Below are 16582 nucleotides of genomic sequence, written 5' to 3'. Positions count from 1 at the left end.
ATGTGGTAGTCCAGGGTGTCTAGGTGTTCCTTTCCGTAGTTTCTTGTGTCTAGGTGTCGGATATGGAAGTCCACGGTGTCTAGGTGTTCCTTTCCGTAGTTTCCTGTGCCCAGGTGTTAAATGTAGAAGTCCAGGGTGTCCAGGTGTTCCGCTTCGTACTTTCCCGTATCTAGATGCCGGGCGTGAAAATCTAGGGTGTCCAGGTGTTCCGCTCCGTAGTTCCTTGTATCTAGGTACTGGATGTGGAAGTCCAGGGTGTCCAAGTATTCCGCTCCGTAGTTTCCTGTGTCCAGGTGTTGGATGTGGAAGTCCAGGATATCCAGGTATTCCGCTCCGTAGTTTTCTGTATCTAGGTGTCGGACGTAGAAGTCCAGGAAAGTGTGTAAGGAGCGCCGCTTTGGCGCTTCGCTCAAACTATAGTATCCTCTCTGATATTCGCACGACCTGAGGTACGTAAATAATCCAGCACACTCTCCTCTCTTACATTTACCACACGGCTTCAACAAGCTGGACACCATTAACGACACTTATATGCATTGAAGATTACATTTTCTTTAAAAATTTGTATGTCTCTATACACTTCTAGAAAAAGGGACTTACAAATTAAATTTATATGCCATGAAACATTTTCAATAACGCAATATATTTTTCTGATTAGTGACATCATAATGCATTTACATTTTATATCTGTGACAATATAGATTTCAGTGCTTAGAGCTTCTGTGTCCCATTGAGCTACAAAAACTTGTGATATCTCCCAAAAATCACTTACGTGTAGAAAACTATGCCAAGTACAGGAATGCTGTGTATTCCTTTAATAAAAAGTATTGATATCAGATTATTGAGTCCAAGTACATAAGTCACTACATGTTTCCCTATTATATGATCTAGCACTGGCCCATCATTTTAGTTGTATTTTCAAAATTTCCTATAACGTTTTCACTACTCTTTTACATTACTACTGCTTCTCGTAGTTGATTATACATATTCGTAATAGTATCGAACAAGGACGAAAGATGTGCTCATATTTATAAAAAATCAAGGATATTACAGAATTACTGCCAAATTATTTCATATAATGATGACACAAACTTATTACGAATATTTGGAACAAATAAATACAATGAAAAAAATATAAATAAAGAAACCTAAAATAAACTTTGAGTAGGGGGAAGTCCTGTAACGCCGGACGACACCTAGCACCGGACATTATTAATATCTGCGAAACTAAAAACCATATTTATATTTTTTTTTTTGCATGGTTTGAACATGTTCAGTGGGCATAGTGATGGGGGTATGTCACTAGCGGCAGTATGCGTTCACGCGCTGCCGAGTTATTTCACGTTTGAGGCTGTATAAATTCGCATTCCTTTCTAATTTTCAAGTATACATATATTATGCAATTGGTCAGTTGGCTGTTTCGCTTTTGACTTGGGATGTTTCTTGATAAGTATTCTTTCAAATAACGGAGAACTAAAGGTAATATACTTACAAGGTACCTAGTACAGATTTTATTATTAAGTTTAACGTGACGGGTCCTTTATACCGAACAAAGATTCTTTGCTCATTTTAGTTATTTATGTAAAGTTTGTTCTTATTTATTGTAGTGGAATTTTACCATAGCTAACTCCCATCCAAAATACTAAAGAAAGAAAAATGGTCGGAAGAAAACATGAAAAGCGCGGTTGAAAAAGTCTTATCTGGAAAGATGTGAGGTAGAGAAGCTGCGACGAAATATGTAATCCCTAAAAGTACCTTGTTCGGTCGTGTGAAAATTTTGAGAGCTGAAGGTGAATGTACATTTAAACCGAAAATGGACAGATTTGATAACACATTCAGAGAAACGAAAATATACTATATGATCACGTGATAGATTTATCTAACAAATGTATGCCGCTGATCTGGCAGAATCCCTAAAACTAAATCATAGATTCAATAAAAAAAAAGTCAGCAGGAAAACATTTTGATTGTGACTTCTTAAAGAGATATCCTCATCAATGACTTTTTCGATTCGTACTGTCAGTGTCCGATACTAGGTGCCACTCTATTGACTCATCACATTTTGTTCCTAAATATAAACTTACTTTTTCGTTAATACCGCATATCGTGACCGTCATACACGTCTATCTGGATATAGTGATTTTATTTACAGGAATATTCCCATGCTTTGTATATTTTATATATTAAAGTGCCCGTCTCACTCAAGGCGAATTATGGATGTCTCAATTGTGACATCTTTTGGAAGATGTCTTCGAATTGCTGCGTTTAAGGCGTCTTTAAAAAGTCGTCTTCAGGACGACTTTATGACATGTGTGCTGACAGAATAAGTACATGGAAATTTTACAAATTATTAAACTAATTTGATTTTTATTATATTAACAGATTACTAATACTTGGAAAAGTGTTGTTAGTATATTTAGAGGTTTAAATGGACTACTTACCGCTCAACTCTTAGCACAATATCGTGACATAATTATAAGAGCGTCATATTACACGAATTCTGAAATACAATCACAAACACTTCTGATCTTTGATTATCACGATACTCTGCAAGAAGATACAAAGATGTTCCTGCAAGAATTAGAGAGTGAAATTAAAAAATCATCAACCAAATCTGAATTCGTATTTAAGAAGAATGAAATGTTTATGAGAAAAAATATAAAAATGACTGGCGCTTTGTTAAATCGAAAGACAGCCTCAAAGTCTGAAATTAGCAACCACCAAAATAATTTGGGAGTACATGCAACAACATTATCATCGGAATCTAATACTGAGGTAAGCAAGTTCACTAATCATACTCTGTTGGGCTACCTTTTTACATACAATGAGTGCATATTTAGTAGAACCAACACTAAGGAACCAAATGCATTTGATTGATTAATTGATCATAAATGTTACAGCGGTTGTAAACTTGTACTAATTGTTTGTTTATTTGGCGTTTTTTCTGATGAATACATCCGTTATAACAAAGTGCCCTGAATTTCACAATTAACTCACATCAAGTTACCCCACTGACAAGGAAGGTCACCTTCCTGTACCCCCACAACCTGGGTCGAAAAAATTACGTTTTGTAGTGCAGATCAAAGTATAAACCCTCACAAAAAATGAGCTGCCCACTTGCATATTTAAGGGGTGAAATTAATTCCTCAAAATCTGTGGTTTTTTCGTTTTTCGCTGATATCTGCGAAAGCAAAATAGATACGGCAAAATTTTAAATAGCAAAGTTATTCATTTTTCAGTGCTCTGCAACAATATGTAATTGAAGATTATATAGAAATTTTTTATTTATTTTGTTTTCATAAAAAACGTTTTTTTATACATTTTTTTTCATCTGATCATCGAAAAAATTCTTATTTTACCTGAAAATTAAACAAGATTGATAAATTTGTCAAATGGAAAATGTTTACATACATATATAGGTTTATTATATTCAGGTATGCTGTTCTACCCTTGTCTTAAAATACTCATAAATCATTTACTTCTAGTTCAGTTTTGTGCATCCATTTTAGTACAAGCGAATAAGTATCAGATGATTTTTTCCATTCTATATAAAACTTTATTTAATATACATGTCTTTATTTTAGTTACTAGAAGCCTTTAACTCATGTATTAGAGCTATTAAGATGTTTAGTACTCATGAAAGCAGGAGGAAACAGCAGGCCATGCACTTATCAGTTTCTTCACTTTCATATTATGGAATATATTCATTACAATAATAATACTCCTCAAAGAAGTGTTTGAGACACAAAGTTTTTTTGCACCACGAACAATCTATTCGTATCTGTTTTGCTTTCGAAGATATCAGCGAAAAAAGAAAAAAAACACCTATTTTGAGGAATTAATTTCATCCCTTAAATATGCAAGCTCATTTTTTGTGAGGGTTTATACTTTGATGTGAACTACAAAACGTAATTTTTTCGACCCAGGTTGTGGGGACACAGGAAGGTGACCTTCCTTGTGAGTGTACTGCATAGTTAAACCTTTCATGCTAGTATTGTATTTATCGAAAGAGTTATAGGATTCACATAAAGTCCTTCCTTTAAAAATATTGGAATCTCTGAATCTGACCTTAAATATCTTGAAAATGAAATAGCAGATTCAATGTAGCGACCTTAAATGCAGAAAGTAATCTGCCTTGCATAAACAATGTTCTTCGGGAATCTTTTGGGTCACTAAACCCAATTTTATAGTCTCGAATTAAAAATAACAAATTCAATCTAGCAAATTAAAATTACAAAAATTGGTCTGCTGGGGTTAATTCGGATCTCTGAGCTCGAATGTTATATCAAAACTGTAGCCCCTGGATATCAATATTTATATCAATCTGACTACATTTTTGAACTTCAGTTGGCTATATTAGATCCGCCATTGAATTTTGGAAGTGAAACGTAATCGATATATAAAATCCCCAGAGATGAGTTTTCATGCAAATCAGACTACTTTTTTATATTTTTGGTTATCATATTTTGATTTCAAAATTTTGTTTTACATTCAATGACCTCAAAAACTGTTTGACATCAGGTTTTATGTAAGAAATAGAAGTTGAGATTCCCTTTTTGTACAAGGTACATATGTTATTATCACCGGTAACTCTTTTTTTTTGCGCGTTTATGCATCAATAATACTCATAGGGTTAAGAGCAGATTATAATTTGAGATGTAATGATAATGAATTTTATTTCACAGGAATACGTTATGATTAGACCCGATTTCAAATTTGATGTCCATCGTTTAACCGAACACCAACTTGAATCTCTTACAAGAAAGAGAGATAATATTCCTGCTATGTATAATGAATTATCACAGTCTGTGTCTCAAGACACGCAACATTTGCAAGAATGGTTTGATAAGAAAATAGAGGAAATTAAAAAAACTGACAATGAACAACTGGTTAAGCTGGGTAATTCGTCAGAAAAAACTGGTATTGATCATAGTAACAACAAGGAGAATAAAGTTCATGCAAAAAGTGTAGAGGTAGATGTTAATAATAAGTTATACTCTTCTGAAGACAGAAAACCTGACGGTACAAATAATTTGCTTGATACAACATCGGGTCTAATTGTTGCCATTCACAATGATGTGACAAATTCTGATTCAATCAAAGAAGAATCACTTACGCATAACGATTCTCTCAATAAAAACCAAGTATCTTTAAATTTGTTCAAGTCTCAAAGATTTATGAAAAATAAGGTTGCAAAATTAGAAATTCCTACAGAAAAGTTAAACATCGACAGCGATAAAGAAATACTGTCAGCGAAAACCAGTTGTAATCGGCAAAGAAATAGTAGTGCAAATCGTAAATCTGATACTTTTTCTCGTATATTGCAACACAGCAGTAAAGGAATAGTTTCCGAAAGTACACGGCCATGCATACAGATGTTTCATAGAGATCAAGGTAAGATATCTACGATTACATCTTCAAACGTTAAAGAGAACTCTGACAAAACTAATCATCGAGGTATTAAACGGAAATCTATGTCTGACACTGAGTTTGAATTTAATCCTCAACGAAAGCGTCGGATAACAATTTCATCTGCAGTTATAACAAATAACACTAATAATGCAAAATCTACTAACGCCGATCAGCAAAAAATGGATAAGGATCTGCCAAATGAAATGGGGCTTAGTCAACGCACAAAAAATGAAATATCACGTCTGCGCATAAATATGGCGTTCGATACTTTACTTACAAATAGACGCCGTTCAAAAGTTAAACAGGATGATAAAATCGAAGAACATGCAAGTAAAATTCATATCGTTAGTGGATCTACAGAACTTTGCGCAAAATTTGATCCAGAAATGAAAGATTCCTCCAAAAAATATGTTGGAATTGTGGAAAAGAATTTAAAGACACATAATAATCAGGAAGTTATTAGAAAAAAAGGAAGAAATTTGAAAAGTGTTGCCCTGAAGGTTGATTCATCGCCTCAAATTATGGAAATTTCTGTTCAACCGAATAGTTGCATAACGAAAAAAATTTCAGAAGATTCGAAGTTTCAACAAAAAATAAAGATGAGAGATAAAGTTTATTTTGATGCTAATGCGTGTACTTTAACAAAATATTCGGAAGTAAATGACAATATTTTCAAGTACCGTCAAGGCAAAGAAAGAAATGCGAATAATATAATTGACGCAAAAATAGTTAGTAATACCTTGCACTCGAATGATGGTTCGATGAATTTTCTGAAAGTAGACCAACAAATTCAAACTAAGATGAGTTTAAGTACTGTTTCACCTTCTACGACTAATGAGCAAATGTCTGATGAATCCGAAGATATTATAGAATGCTCTCAAAGCAGTACCGATGCTTTGTTAAGAGATAAAGACGACTTTGATAGACAATGTTTTATTAAAATTAATAAAATTGAGAAAGTCCAAGTTGGTAGTAGTAAAGAAAATAAATCAACAGATGAGTCTGCGCCTCATTTCTTTAATGAACCTAATACTTATAATTTTAACGTAAATGTTACGAAAAACGATTGTAAGACACAAGACTGTAATCAGATCTTGCAGGGCAAAGAGATCATGCATTCAGATCTTGAAAAAAATATTGATCAAGGTGAGGTCAAACCTGGTTCAATTGAATTTGAATCGGTTCAGGACCCGTCTATTATGTTAATGTGTAATTCATCAGTGAATTATGTATCACCGAAAAAAAATTGCAGCCGCCATTCAAAAAAGAAAACATATGCATTTCGTGGACGTGCAGCTCATATGTTAGGCTTAGTGACGAAACATGCATTAGCTGTGAGTAATAGAGAATCTGTTCGAATGGACAAAGACGGTGAAGTAAATAAAAAATTGTCGAAAGATTTTGACGTTGATACATTAAACATTAAAAAAGACAAACTGTTTATTTATAAAGAAGCTGAAAAAAATGGTAGTCCTATTAGCAGCGGTAGACAGGAAAAAATATTCAACAACATGAAATCTTCAGATTACTATCCATCGACATCAGTAAATCTGTTAAAAAATTTAAACAATGATGGTGATATATCTTCAAGGATGGAGAAAGTGATATTTAATGGATTAACTACAAAAACAAATAATGTCTTAAATACTAAATTCAATGAGACTGATGCACTTCAACTCTCAAAAGAAGAATTACCAATGTTGGAATGGTCTAGTGCTAATCCCCCATCATTAGTAGCATCACCTAGTGCTAGTATTTTAAAACGCCATCAACAGTTTATTCATGATGTTGATACAGAATTGGCTGTTTTGAATAAGGTACTTTTTTCAGATTTATTTTTCGAATTTATTGGATAATATTGCATTTTATTATTTACAGAAAAAACGGGTTAGTTTTGCTGATCCTCCAGTTTCTATGGAAATGGGCTATGAACGTACATTACCAGATTCAGCATGTCGAATGAATAAGTTATCTATTCTACGGAATTTGAACATGGAAAAGGAATCTCCTCTTAAATCAAAACAGAATAAAATGGAAAATGACCAAGTTGTTCAACAGAAAAGAAAGACTGACTCAGAGATTCCAATAGAATTTAGTAGTGCGAGAGATTTTCAGTCCCCGAGTAGTAACAAATTTTTAACAAAAATAGTTAATAACTCAACACATTCATACAGTGTTGCAACAAATACAAAAGTAAAATCTGCATGTGCTTTATACAAGTCAGATAAGAATAACGTCTCTGTAACTCGATTTCCAGTCAATACGTTGGGTTCTGAAGTTAAAATATCATTAGAACCAAAGGGTCCAGAATCTGAAAGTATTACGGAAACTTTAATAATGGAAAGGATTTCTCTTGATATGAATGTACATACTAAAAACAAAAAATTGGAAATTGAAGTTGTTGGAACACAACAAGATTTATTTGATAGCATTGATACAAGTAATGAGTGTAATGAATTGATAGAAGTTAAAATTGACAAAGAGATAAAAGAATTGATAAATATATCTCCGCAAAGTAGCGCGCTGGATTCTGTCAATTTGAACAGATATTCTACCAATGAACTAGATACATTCTCGAAGGAATTTAAATCAGAACTTTTAGAGGATACGATCGATGCAGAGAATCTGACAGAGTTGAACTTGACAGAAATTTCGGATGACATTTATTGTAGTAAATTAATTCGAACTAGTACATGTGCTGGAGAATCTATTGGTGAGCAAGATACATTACCAGTGATGGATTCTGTCTTCGCAAACTTGCCTTTAAGTCAGAATACGCAACCTGGAACGCAAAATGAGATTCAACTTATACAACCGGAATTTTTGGACTCAATACAACCTATCTGTCCTATTCTAGTAGTGTGTCAAGAACCTATTAGTGCGGTTGTTGAAAACTTAACTAATCCTTTATGGTTGCCATATTTGTCTTCTTACTTTACAGATAGAGGTATATGTACAGTAGGCGATCTTGCTCGATTAACGGAGCGCGAAGTTAATAGGATGCCAGTGAAAGGAAGTCCTAAGGTTCAATTTGTTCGAAACGTATTACACCGTTTTCAAAATTCTAATACTGCATCATCACAAACTTTAACAAATTTATCCATAACAAACTTACATTTGATAACTCCGCAGAGCTTGGCACAATCTGTAACTGCGAGTAAATGTCTTGCCCTACCAACGGAACCACATTACGTGAAAATATTACCAAAGATAACTGTTGCTAGTATTGTTAGTGATCTTGTCAAAATACCGGATAAGACCAGTCATGAACATGTAAAAACACAAGATTATTATCAAGTGATACAGTACGTAAACTTAAACATTGCGGCTAAAGCTACATTTCCTGAAATATTAACATCCCACGTTAGTCTATGTTCTCAAAATATGCCTATAAGTACACAACAATGGATAGAATCACGTAACACTACTTTACAGTCATTATCAATGCGTGAAAAAATGTCGCAAACTTTTAAAACTATACAAATAACGTCGGATGATGATACTTCCGTTTCGTCCGTTCAATCGTTTCTATGTACACCTGCAACAAAACACTACGTAAAAACAGCTTCTACGATATCAATTACACGATCGATGTGTAGCGTATCTGGAATTACGAGATCAACCCAAACATCTTCATGTAATTACATGAAGATTACTTCTACAATGCCGACCGAGTTTATACATTCGATTCGCATGTCATCCAACACATGGACCTCTGCAAATCTGTCACAGTGCATACCAACTATCACAACGCAAATGAGTGGGATCACTAGTACTGTCGATTGTGCATTATCGCATTTTCCTTGTAGCACACTACTTAGTGCATCTTGCTCAGATTTACCTGGGAAATCTCAGAAATTAATATCGAACCAAGTTCCACTGATTACATCCATTTACTCTAGTACTAATCCTTTATTCACTGGATGTTCGACGCCAAAGGCAACAAAATGCGTCACTACGCAAATATCACTGGTAGATCTTCTCGATAAAATTGATGTGAATTTGATAGTTGAAAGTATGATCAGAAGATGTGCACCTCGCAATATACTTGACGCATATAAGGTAGAATGGATTTAACTTTATTTTTATAGTACATATACTTCGGTATATTCTATTAACGTTCGAAAATTTCAAACTCTTAAAAGTAATTATGTATAGTTTACTATATATTTCATTCGTTATGCAAAACGAACAAGTAAAGATTATTTAACTGTAAATAAACCTCTCATTAGCGTTATTCTCTAACATATATATATGCATTATTTGCATGTTGTCTTTGAATTTCTCTTTTTGTTTCATTTATTTTAGTTGAGATGATAAACGCTTAGAAACTATTACGAAATTGTGTGAAATATTTTTCGATATAAAGATTTGCTGAATGAAATTTTTTGAAAATTTGTATATAAGTAAATTTAGTTATCATATAGATATGTATACTTGCAGTAATCGCACTATTTTTTTTTAATAATACACTATATTTTTTTCCCTATAGATAAAAATGAAGCATTTACATAAACATGAATTAGTAACAGAAACTATAAAAATGCTTGGCATCGAATCAAATTATATTGAAACAATTCTGGAGACGGTCTGTCATTTATCGGGTGTTAATAAACTTCTTATGAGATTGCCGCTTATTTTCAACACAGACAAGCAATTCTTTGTCCAAGTTTTAAACGCCTATCGAAATAAGCTCCATGTAAGTGAATACATTAGAGCACTAGATTTCGATGAAATGAAGGATACTACTTGTCGTAAGTGTTCCTGTCTTCAAGCTTCTGAGACATTATCTAATACTGTAAAGACTGACGAGATTCAAGAGATCACAGAACTCGTTACAGATGTCTCCAATCTAAATACTATGGTCAAACAGATACAAAAGAATAGTTCCGATGTTATTACAAAAGTATTAAAATCAGAATCATCTGTTGTATCCCAAGATATATTCGATAAGTTATGGGATATTGATTCCATAGTATCACGTATAACTAAAAATGACATGTCCAGAGATAACCTATTAAAAATATACAATGCTGTAAGTACAAAATTAAATACTCGTGACCTGCTGGATGCTTTTCACGACACAATGAGAAGCAAGTTAAAGAGTGAAGAAAGGACAGAGGATCAAATCTAGCAATTTTGTCAGAAGTGCTTGTTTTACAATAATTAATTTTAAAGCACACACCATCGTCTAGTATTATTTTACTTATATTAAAAATTATATATGTATAATCGGATTTAATGTTTACTTTTTGTACGATCTAAACAATAATACACCTATATTAGAATATCTACGAACTTTGATTTCTATAAATTTGTTAATTTAAGTATGTAAATGATTTTCAAAACAGATAATATTGCAAATAAAAACCACCGGTATCACCTTGGAAAATCAATTTGCTCACAGAAATAAAAAATAAAATTTTCAAAGTACATCCACGCGGAACATGCAGGCCTAATCTGAAAAGTACCTTGTAAGGTAATTTAACAAAAAATTTCCAAAGTCAAATCAACACCTGTATATAATTTATTTTAAATCGACAAATACAAGAATATAAATTATATTTATTAATAATATATTAATAATTGCATATAAGCAACTCATAATACATAAAATTTGTCTCAGATATGATCAGACATATAATTTTAGAAGAATTCACTATGAAACTGTAAATTCTATATAAAAATTATATTTTCAAATTGTAGTGTTATCAATTGAGCAATATGCCACGTCAGAAGCGATGGAATGTATCAAGGCATCGCCGTCGCACGTTTTGATGTATCATGGAAACAAATCCTGAAGTTATACCTTTCTCTAAATTCCATAACAAGATATAAAACGGCTGACGGTTTTACGGCGTGTCAGACGAACAGAGTGAGCATGTAGAGAATTGAGTGAAGCATTACTTCGGTTATTTATAATAGTCCAAGCACCAGCCTCGTTATCGTATCCGTTGATCTCGGATAACCTTTTAAGTTAAAAGTTTTGAAACGGTGTTACTCAGCCCCCTAGCATGAACTGGTCGGGTCGGTTCTTTAAATGTTCGTCACCACCGTCACGAAATTTCGCCACACGTTGCGCTACTAGTTTTCTGCTCAGTGTCCTTGATATGCGTTTAATACGAAGAGATCAGTCCGAGCTTGCCAGAAAAATACTAGCGCCACGTAAAGGGCGATAGAGAAGTTAAAAACGCGGTCAGAACGAGACATTTGTTGTATGTAGATAGGGGCGAGCACGTCATAATCTAGTGTTGCCTAAATTTAGTTTCATGAATCCTTTCGCTGGTATAAGCGTGTAAACACGTCTAATAATTGACACAATATAAGGCGCTACGGGCACATATACACGTTTACTGAGTTGGGCAGTGAGGGCATTACGGGCATATTTACGCGACTAGTGTCTTTATTTGTTGAAGACATTGAAGTAAGAATTCAAGAACGGATTTTTCACAGTGCTGAAATGCAGCAAAACCAGTAAAGTATTTCGCGCAGACACAAACGATTTGTCAAAAGTATTTAACACCGAAAAGGTTAACGAATTATTCCATTTTGATACCAGAGTTGAAATTCTAACTTTTAACTCACCAGCGAGTCCCAAAAATTACTCGACTTTGGTAGTTACACTTGGTATTCTCATCGAGAATCACAACAGTAGTTTTATCCATAGACGAGTTCATTACACTTATTTTAGGCAATATTATTTGTATAGAGTTCATATTTTCATAACGTACTTTTTGTAAAATTTTAGATTGGATCATATCGCGACACATTTTGGATCTGGCGAGGGCACGGCTCGCAGACTCTTTAGTCGAGTCAACTCTTATACTTGTGTTTGGAATGAAATATCTTATGAACCGCTACACATGAGAAAAACTTATTGATACATTTACTATATGAATTGAGGGTTCTGAATAGATTGCCACCAAACCAATACGATCGGTGTATGAGATCAGAGCGTATTAAGATGACGAGCGAGATGATTTTATTTCAGTTCCGTCGTCGTCGTCGTTGCCGTAGCCAGCGCCCTGCGGGCCCGTGCCAGGAATTTCAAAGTACTTACTTTGAACGTACTAATACTCTAATATTATATGTTTGTTACTAAGCTTTTACCGTGATTATTTTTGGCGAGTTATTCTTAATATGCTCTATATAGAAAGTTGACACTAATTTTGAGTTCGATGACTGGCATAATGGACGCAAATTTATATCAAGAAACACATGGACTCGCCAAGTAGTACTCAATAAGGAATTACCTAAAGTTTTAACAATTATTAAATGACCATTAAATCATAATTAAATACGGAAAGCAGTAATAATGTAAAAGAGTAATGAAAGCGTTATAGGATATTTTGCAAATATAATTAAAATGATGGACCGGTGCTAGATCATACAACATGCAGATATGTAGTGACTTATGTACTTGGCACTAATATGATTTCAATACTTTTTGTTAGAGGAATTCACAGCACTCCTGTACTTGGCGTAGTTTTTTTACATATAAGTATTTTTTTGGGGGTCAGAATAGAGCACAATCCCTATAAAGTCAACTATGTGAAACATTCAGCGAGCGGCTCCACGATCACGATTGCTGTTTGCATAGTTTTCTACAGCTTACCGTACTCTAGCGTAACCTCTTGAGGGGTCCAGTTCAAAATCTACGGTGAGGAACACGAAGACTCCAAAATCTACGTCCAGGAACACGAAGACTCCTATTTCCACCGAGACGCCTATTTTCTAGGAATTTATGGGGGATTTTGGAAATTTTGTGTTACATTCCGAGAATTTTGCGCTCGATTCTAGGAATCGCACACGATCGAGAACCATCTAGAACATTCTAGAAGTTCCGACGTTTCGTGTCTTGTCGCTCGAACCGATGAAAAACAATTCCAGGAAAACCTTAGAAGCATCGTGCAGGTTCTTCCACATCGAAACGCTTCTCGCAACCTTTCTGTAAGCGCAGTGGCGGGGTCAAAGTCATTCTAGAAAAATCTATATATTGGTTGTTCAACTGCGCAATACCGAACGTTATCTCGCAGAGTCGTGCGTCGAGAATACAGTCCCTCATCCTCCGAGGTGTCAAACTACTCGTACGAGATATGTAAGCGCGCGACGAAACTTCGTAGGAGAAGGACTAAGGTTTATCCGAATATTCTAAAACGTAAGTCGCTCCGTTTGGAAGATGCATCAACCTTGACATTGATTCCAGGAATCTCTATCGGTGATTCAATTCCTAAAAATTTCCGAAACCGCCAATCCCCGTTTTAACCCTTAAGAGTTTCCTATAAAAGGAGGAGCTGAACGTGCCTTCATTAGTCTGCTGTGACAATTCGATCGATGTTAAATAAGAGTAAACAGCATGAGCTCAGAGTTCGAATACAGTTACTATTAAGGAATATCGCGGAAATGAAAAATTTGATCGAAGCTAAAAGAGATTATAACAGCCTTCTACGAAATCTAAAAAAACTTCATCTACAGTAAAAAATGGATTTCTCAACAATTGACAAAGTCAGCAGTTTGTATAACTATCTTCTGACAAAGAAATTGGCTGAGTTGGAAGCCCCGAAAGAATAAAAAATTACCAGAATAAGAAGAATTCAAACCAAATATGGGATGAGCCTGATCTTCAATGTAGAAGACAGCTTTTCAACCTTTCTACCTGCACGGATGGCAAAAGCGTTGAATGACGACGAGGATCTATTGAAGAAGATGATGCAAGACTGTGAAGAGAATCGAGTCCTCATACGTTATCTCGGCGAGCGGTTTAACCAGATTGAGTTCCAATGTCTATAAACTTTGTACTCGTGCTTCAACTACTACGTATACGTGATAAATAAATATACAACTTATTATATCTTATATCTTTATTCATAATCAAAAAAATATGTATTCCGACGACCAGTTCCTTAACAATTTCACATTTTCAGTTATGCAATTAAAATGTGGAGCATGGTGATTTGTACATCGAGTAAACGAGTTTTTGCGCAATTTTTGTAACGAAGGGCAACCTAGATCTCCCAGATTCACGATGTGCTCGGAGCTGCCAATGAAATTTTTCAACCAAATTTTTTTCTCCAATCCTTTTACATAGATCTTAGATGCATTTTGAAAGATGACTCGAAGAATGTTTTCAGCTTGATTATAAACAACGTCCTCAGCGCTCCAGGATATACAATGAAAGTTGCGCTCTAACCACAAATTTACAATTTTATATTTAGCCTTTACATGCTTCCATGGACAAGGTGGTTGAAACAGAAACGTTGCAGGCTCGGAAAAATTGCTGCCAGCTCCAATCACGGATTGCTCCTTCAGGACAAACTCGTTCGTGGGTTTCTTGAAACCTTGTACGTCCACGATGAATTCCATTTTGATGAACTGCGCAGGGAGAGACGATTGCAGACGATTCTTCAGCAAAGGCTGAGGATGTTTGCCATAGTACGTAGCTTGAAAGTTTACATACATCTTGTACAGCATAGGGATAACATTGCGAATTCAAAAAGAGCTTAACGTCTCTCATGTTGCAGTGGTCAAAGTGACTAGCGTTCTTATTTTTCTTGTTCTTTCTGTTCGTCTGAAAACCCAGTATCACGTACCGTGGTTTTTTTCAACTGAGTCGACGTTTTGACGGTCCACACATGTTTCGAAGTGGTGGGGAGTAGAGGGTACTCGTACAGCTCCCAGGTACGAAAGCTCACGGAGATGGGCGCATCCCTCCCGATAAATCTCAGCAGTTGTATCTTTTGTCGTTCCGACACCTTTACGTACGGTATCAGCCATTCCAATTTATGAATTACGACTTTGCATTCTTCCGGAGCAGTTTGCACTATTGCATTGACACCGCTCTTTGCTCTCGTTAGAATCAATTCGTGCTTAGCGTTAATGACGATCTTGCGATAATCTTCGGCGAAACCCAAGATCAGATTCAGCGGTATGGGTACGTCGAAGTAACCGTCTGCATTGATCAATTTCTGCCGTTTTTTGACGTCGAACCAACTGGCGTTCTCCATCAAGGATCGTTGACCGGGACTCAGGGAAGCATATCCCTTCATGACACCTGTGAGACCGACGTTCTTGTTCCGATCGATCTCTATAGCATTCATTTCGTAGTGAATCTCTTCAAAGAGATGGCAAATGGCATTGTTGACCAGAGTTGTGTTCGCAGTCGCTGTGGACCCATCTTTCTTGACCAGCTTTCCATATACGTACACCGAACTTTTGCTCGGTAGTAAGCATAGGTCTTGATATTCATCCTTCATCGTTGTTGAACGTTGACGAGGCGTAAGGTTGTTGCGCATGCGTTTTACAGTGTGCTATAGATTCATCGAAGACGATGGGTGTCTGAATGTTCAGCGTTTCTTCCTCCATGGTACGCGGCGGACGAAAAGAATGCAACAGAACGAACGACGACTGATCCCTCTTTGGCATATCGGTCTACTGTTATAACCGTTGCCAATTTTCCTATTGTAGACGATATCCATTATCGCATGGATCTGACGTGCAGCCTGATCGTTATAAATTCTCCTTGAAAATTCACCAAGTCTGTCTTAAAGCTGCTGTCTGGCTGGTTTAGCTATACAGGGTGTCCCAAAATTACCTGACCAACGGGGTATGGTGGTGTTCGGGAGGCACCACTAATCACGAAAATGACCTTCTTTTTGTCCGGAAGGTCATAGTTTTTGGGATGGGATCACGTCAAAGTTGACCAATCAGAGGGAGGCCTCAAGAGAAACGAGGCACCTGCGAACTCTGAGTTTTCTTCCCTCGCTTTTGTTTCACGGTGGCTTTGGGCAGGATGACGTCAGCCGAAGACATGCCTATTGGAAACAAGAAACAAGCTACCGAGAAACAAAAGCGAGGGAAGAAAACTCAGAGTTCGTAGGTGCCTACGTTTCTCTTGACGCCTCGTTCTGATTGGTCAAGTTTCACCTGCTCCCATATAAAAACTATGAACTTCCGGACAAAAGGAAGGTCATTTTCGTCATCAGTGGTGCCTCCCGAACACCGCCATACCCCGTTGGTCAGGTAATTTTGGGACACCTTGTATATATTGCGTGACGTCACAAGCGAGGAAACGTATTTTCCGTTATTCTCCTTCATTTCAAAATGATTTAGCAAAATCTTTGATGAGCCCGCTTCGGTCGTTTACATATAGCTGCAATATACGTATGTCACA

At 35.7% G+C, this 16582-nt stretch overlaps 1 protein-coding gene across 7 annotated transcripts in view; it reads left to right on the top strand.

Annotated features, from left to right (window-relative positions):
- LOC107269103 (telomere-associated protein RIF1) overlaps positions 1–11112 on the top strand; it is a 50580-nt gene extending 39468 nt beyond the window's left edge. For 6 of the 7 annotated variants that reach the window (XM_015742583.2, XM_015742585.2, XM_025086358.1 and 3 more), the window contains 4 exons: positions 2383–2775; positions 4686–7229; positions 7291–9474; positions 9905–11112. In XM_015742583.2, coding sequence (XP_015598069.1) covers positions 2383–2775; positions 4686–7229; positions 7291–9474; positions 9905–10546 — 5763 coding nt within the window. In that variant the 3' untranslated portion in view covers positions 10547–11112. The remainder of the gene's footprint in view (positions 1–2382; positions 2776–4685; positions 7230–7290; positions 9475–9904) is intronic. The other variant, XM_015742584.2, reaches the window with a different exon arrangement.
- The last annotated feature ends 5470 nt before the right edge of the window (positions 11113–16582 follow it).

This window comes from Cephus cinctus, unplaced genomic scaffold (genome assembly GCF_000341935.2).
Source record: "Cephus cinctus unplaced genomic scaffold, Ccin1 Ccin1_scaffold0604, whole genome shotgun sequence".
Lineage (NCBI taxonomy): Eukaryota > Metazoa > Arthropoda > Insecta > Hymenoptera > Cephidae > Cephus > Cephus cinctus.
Note: the sequence above shows the minus strand (reverse complement) of the source record. Positions and strands in the feature narration are given on the sequence as shown.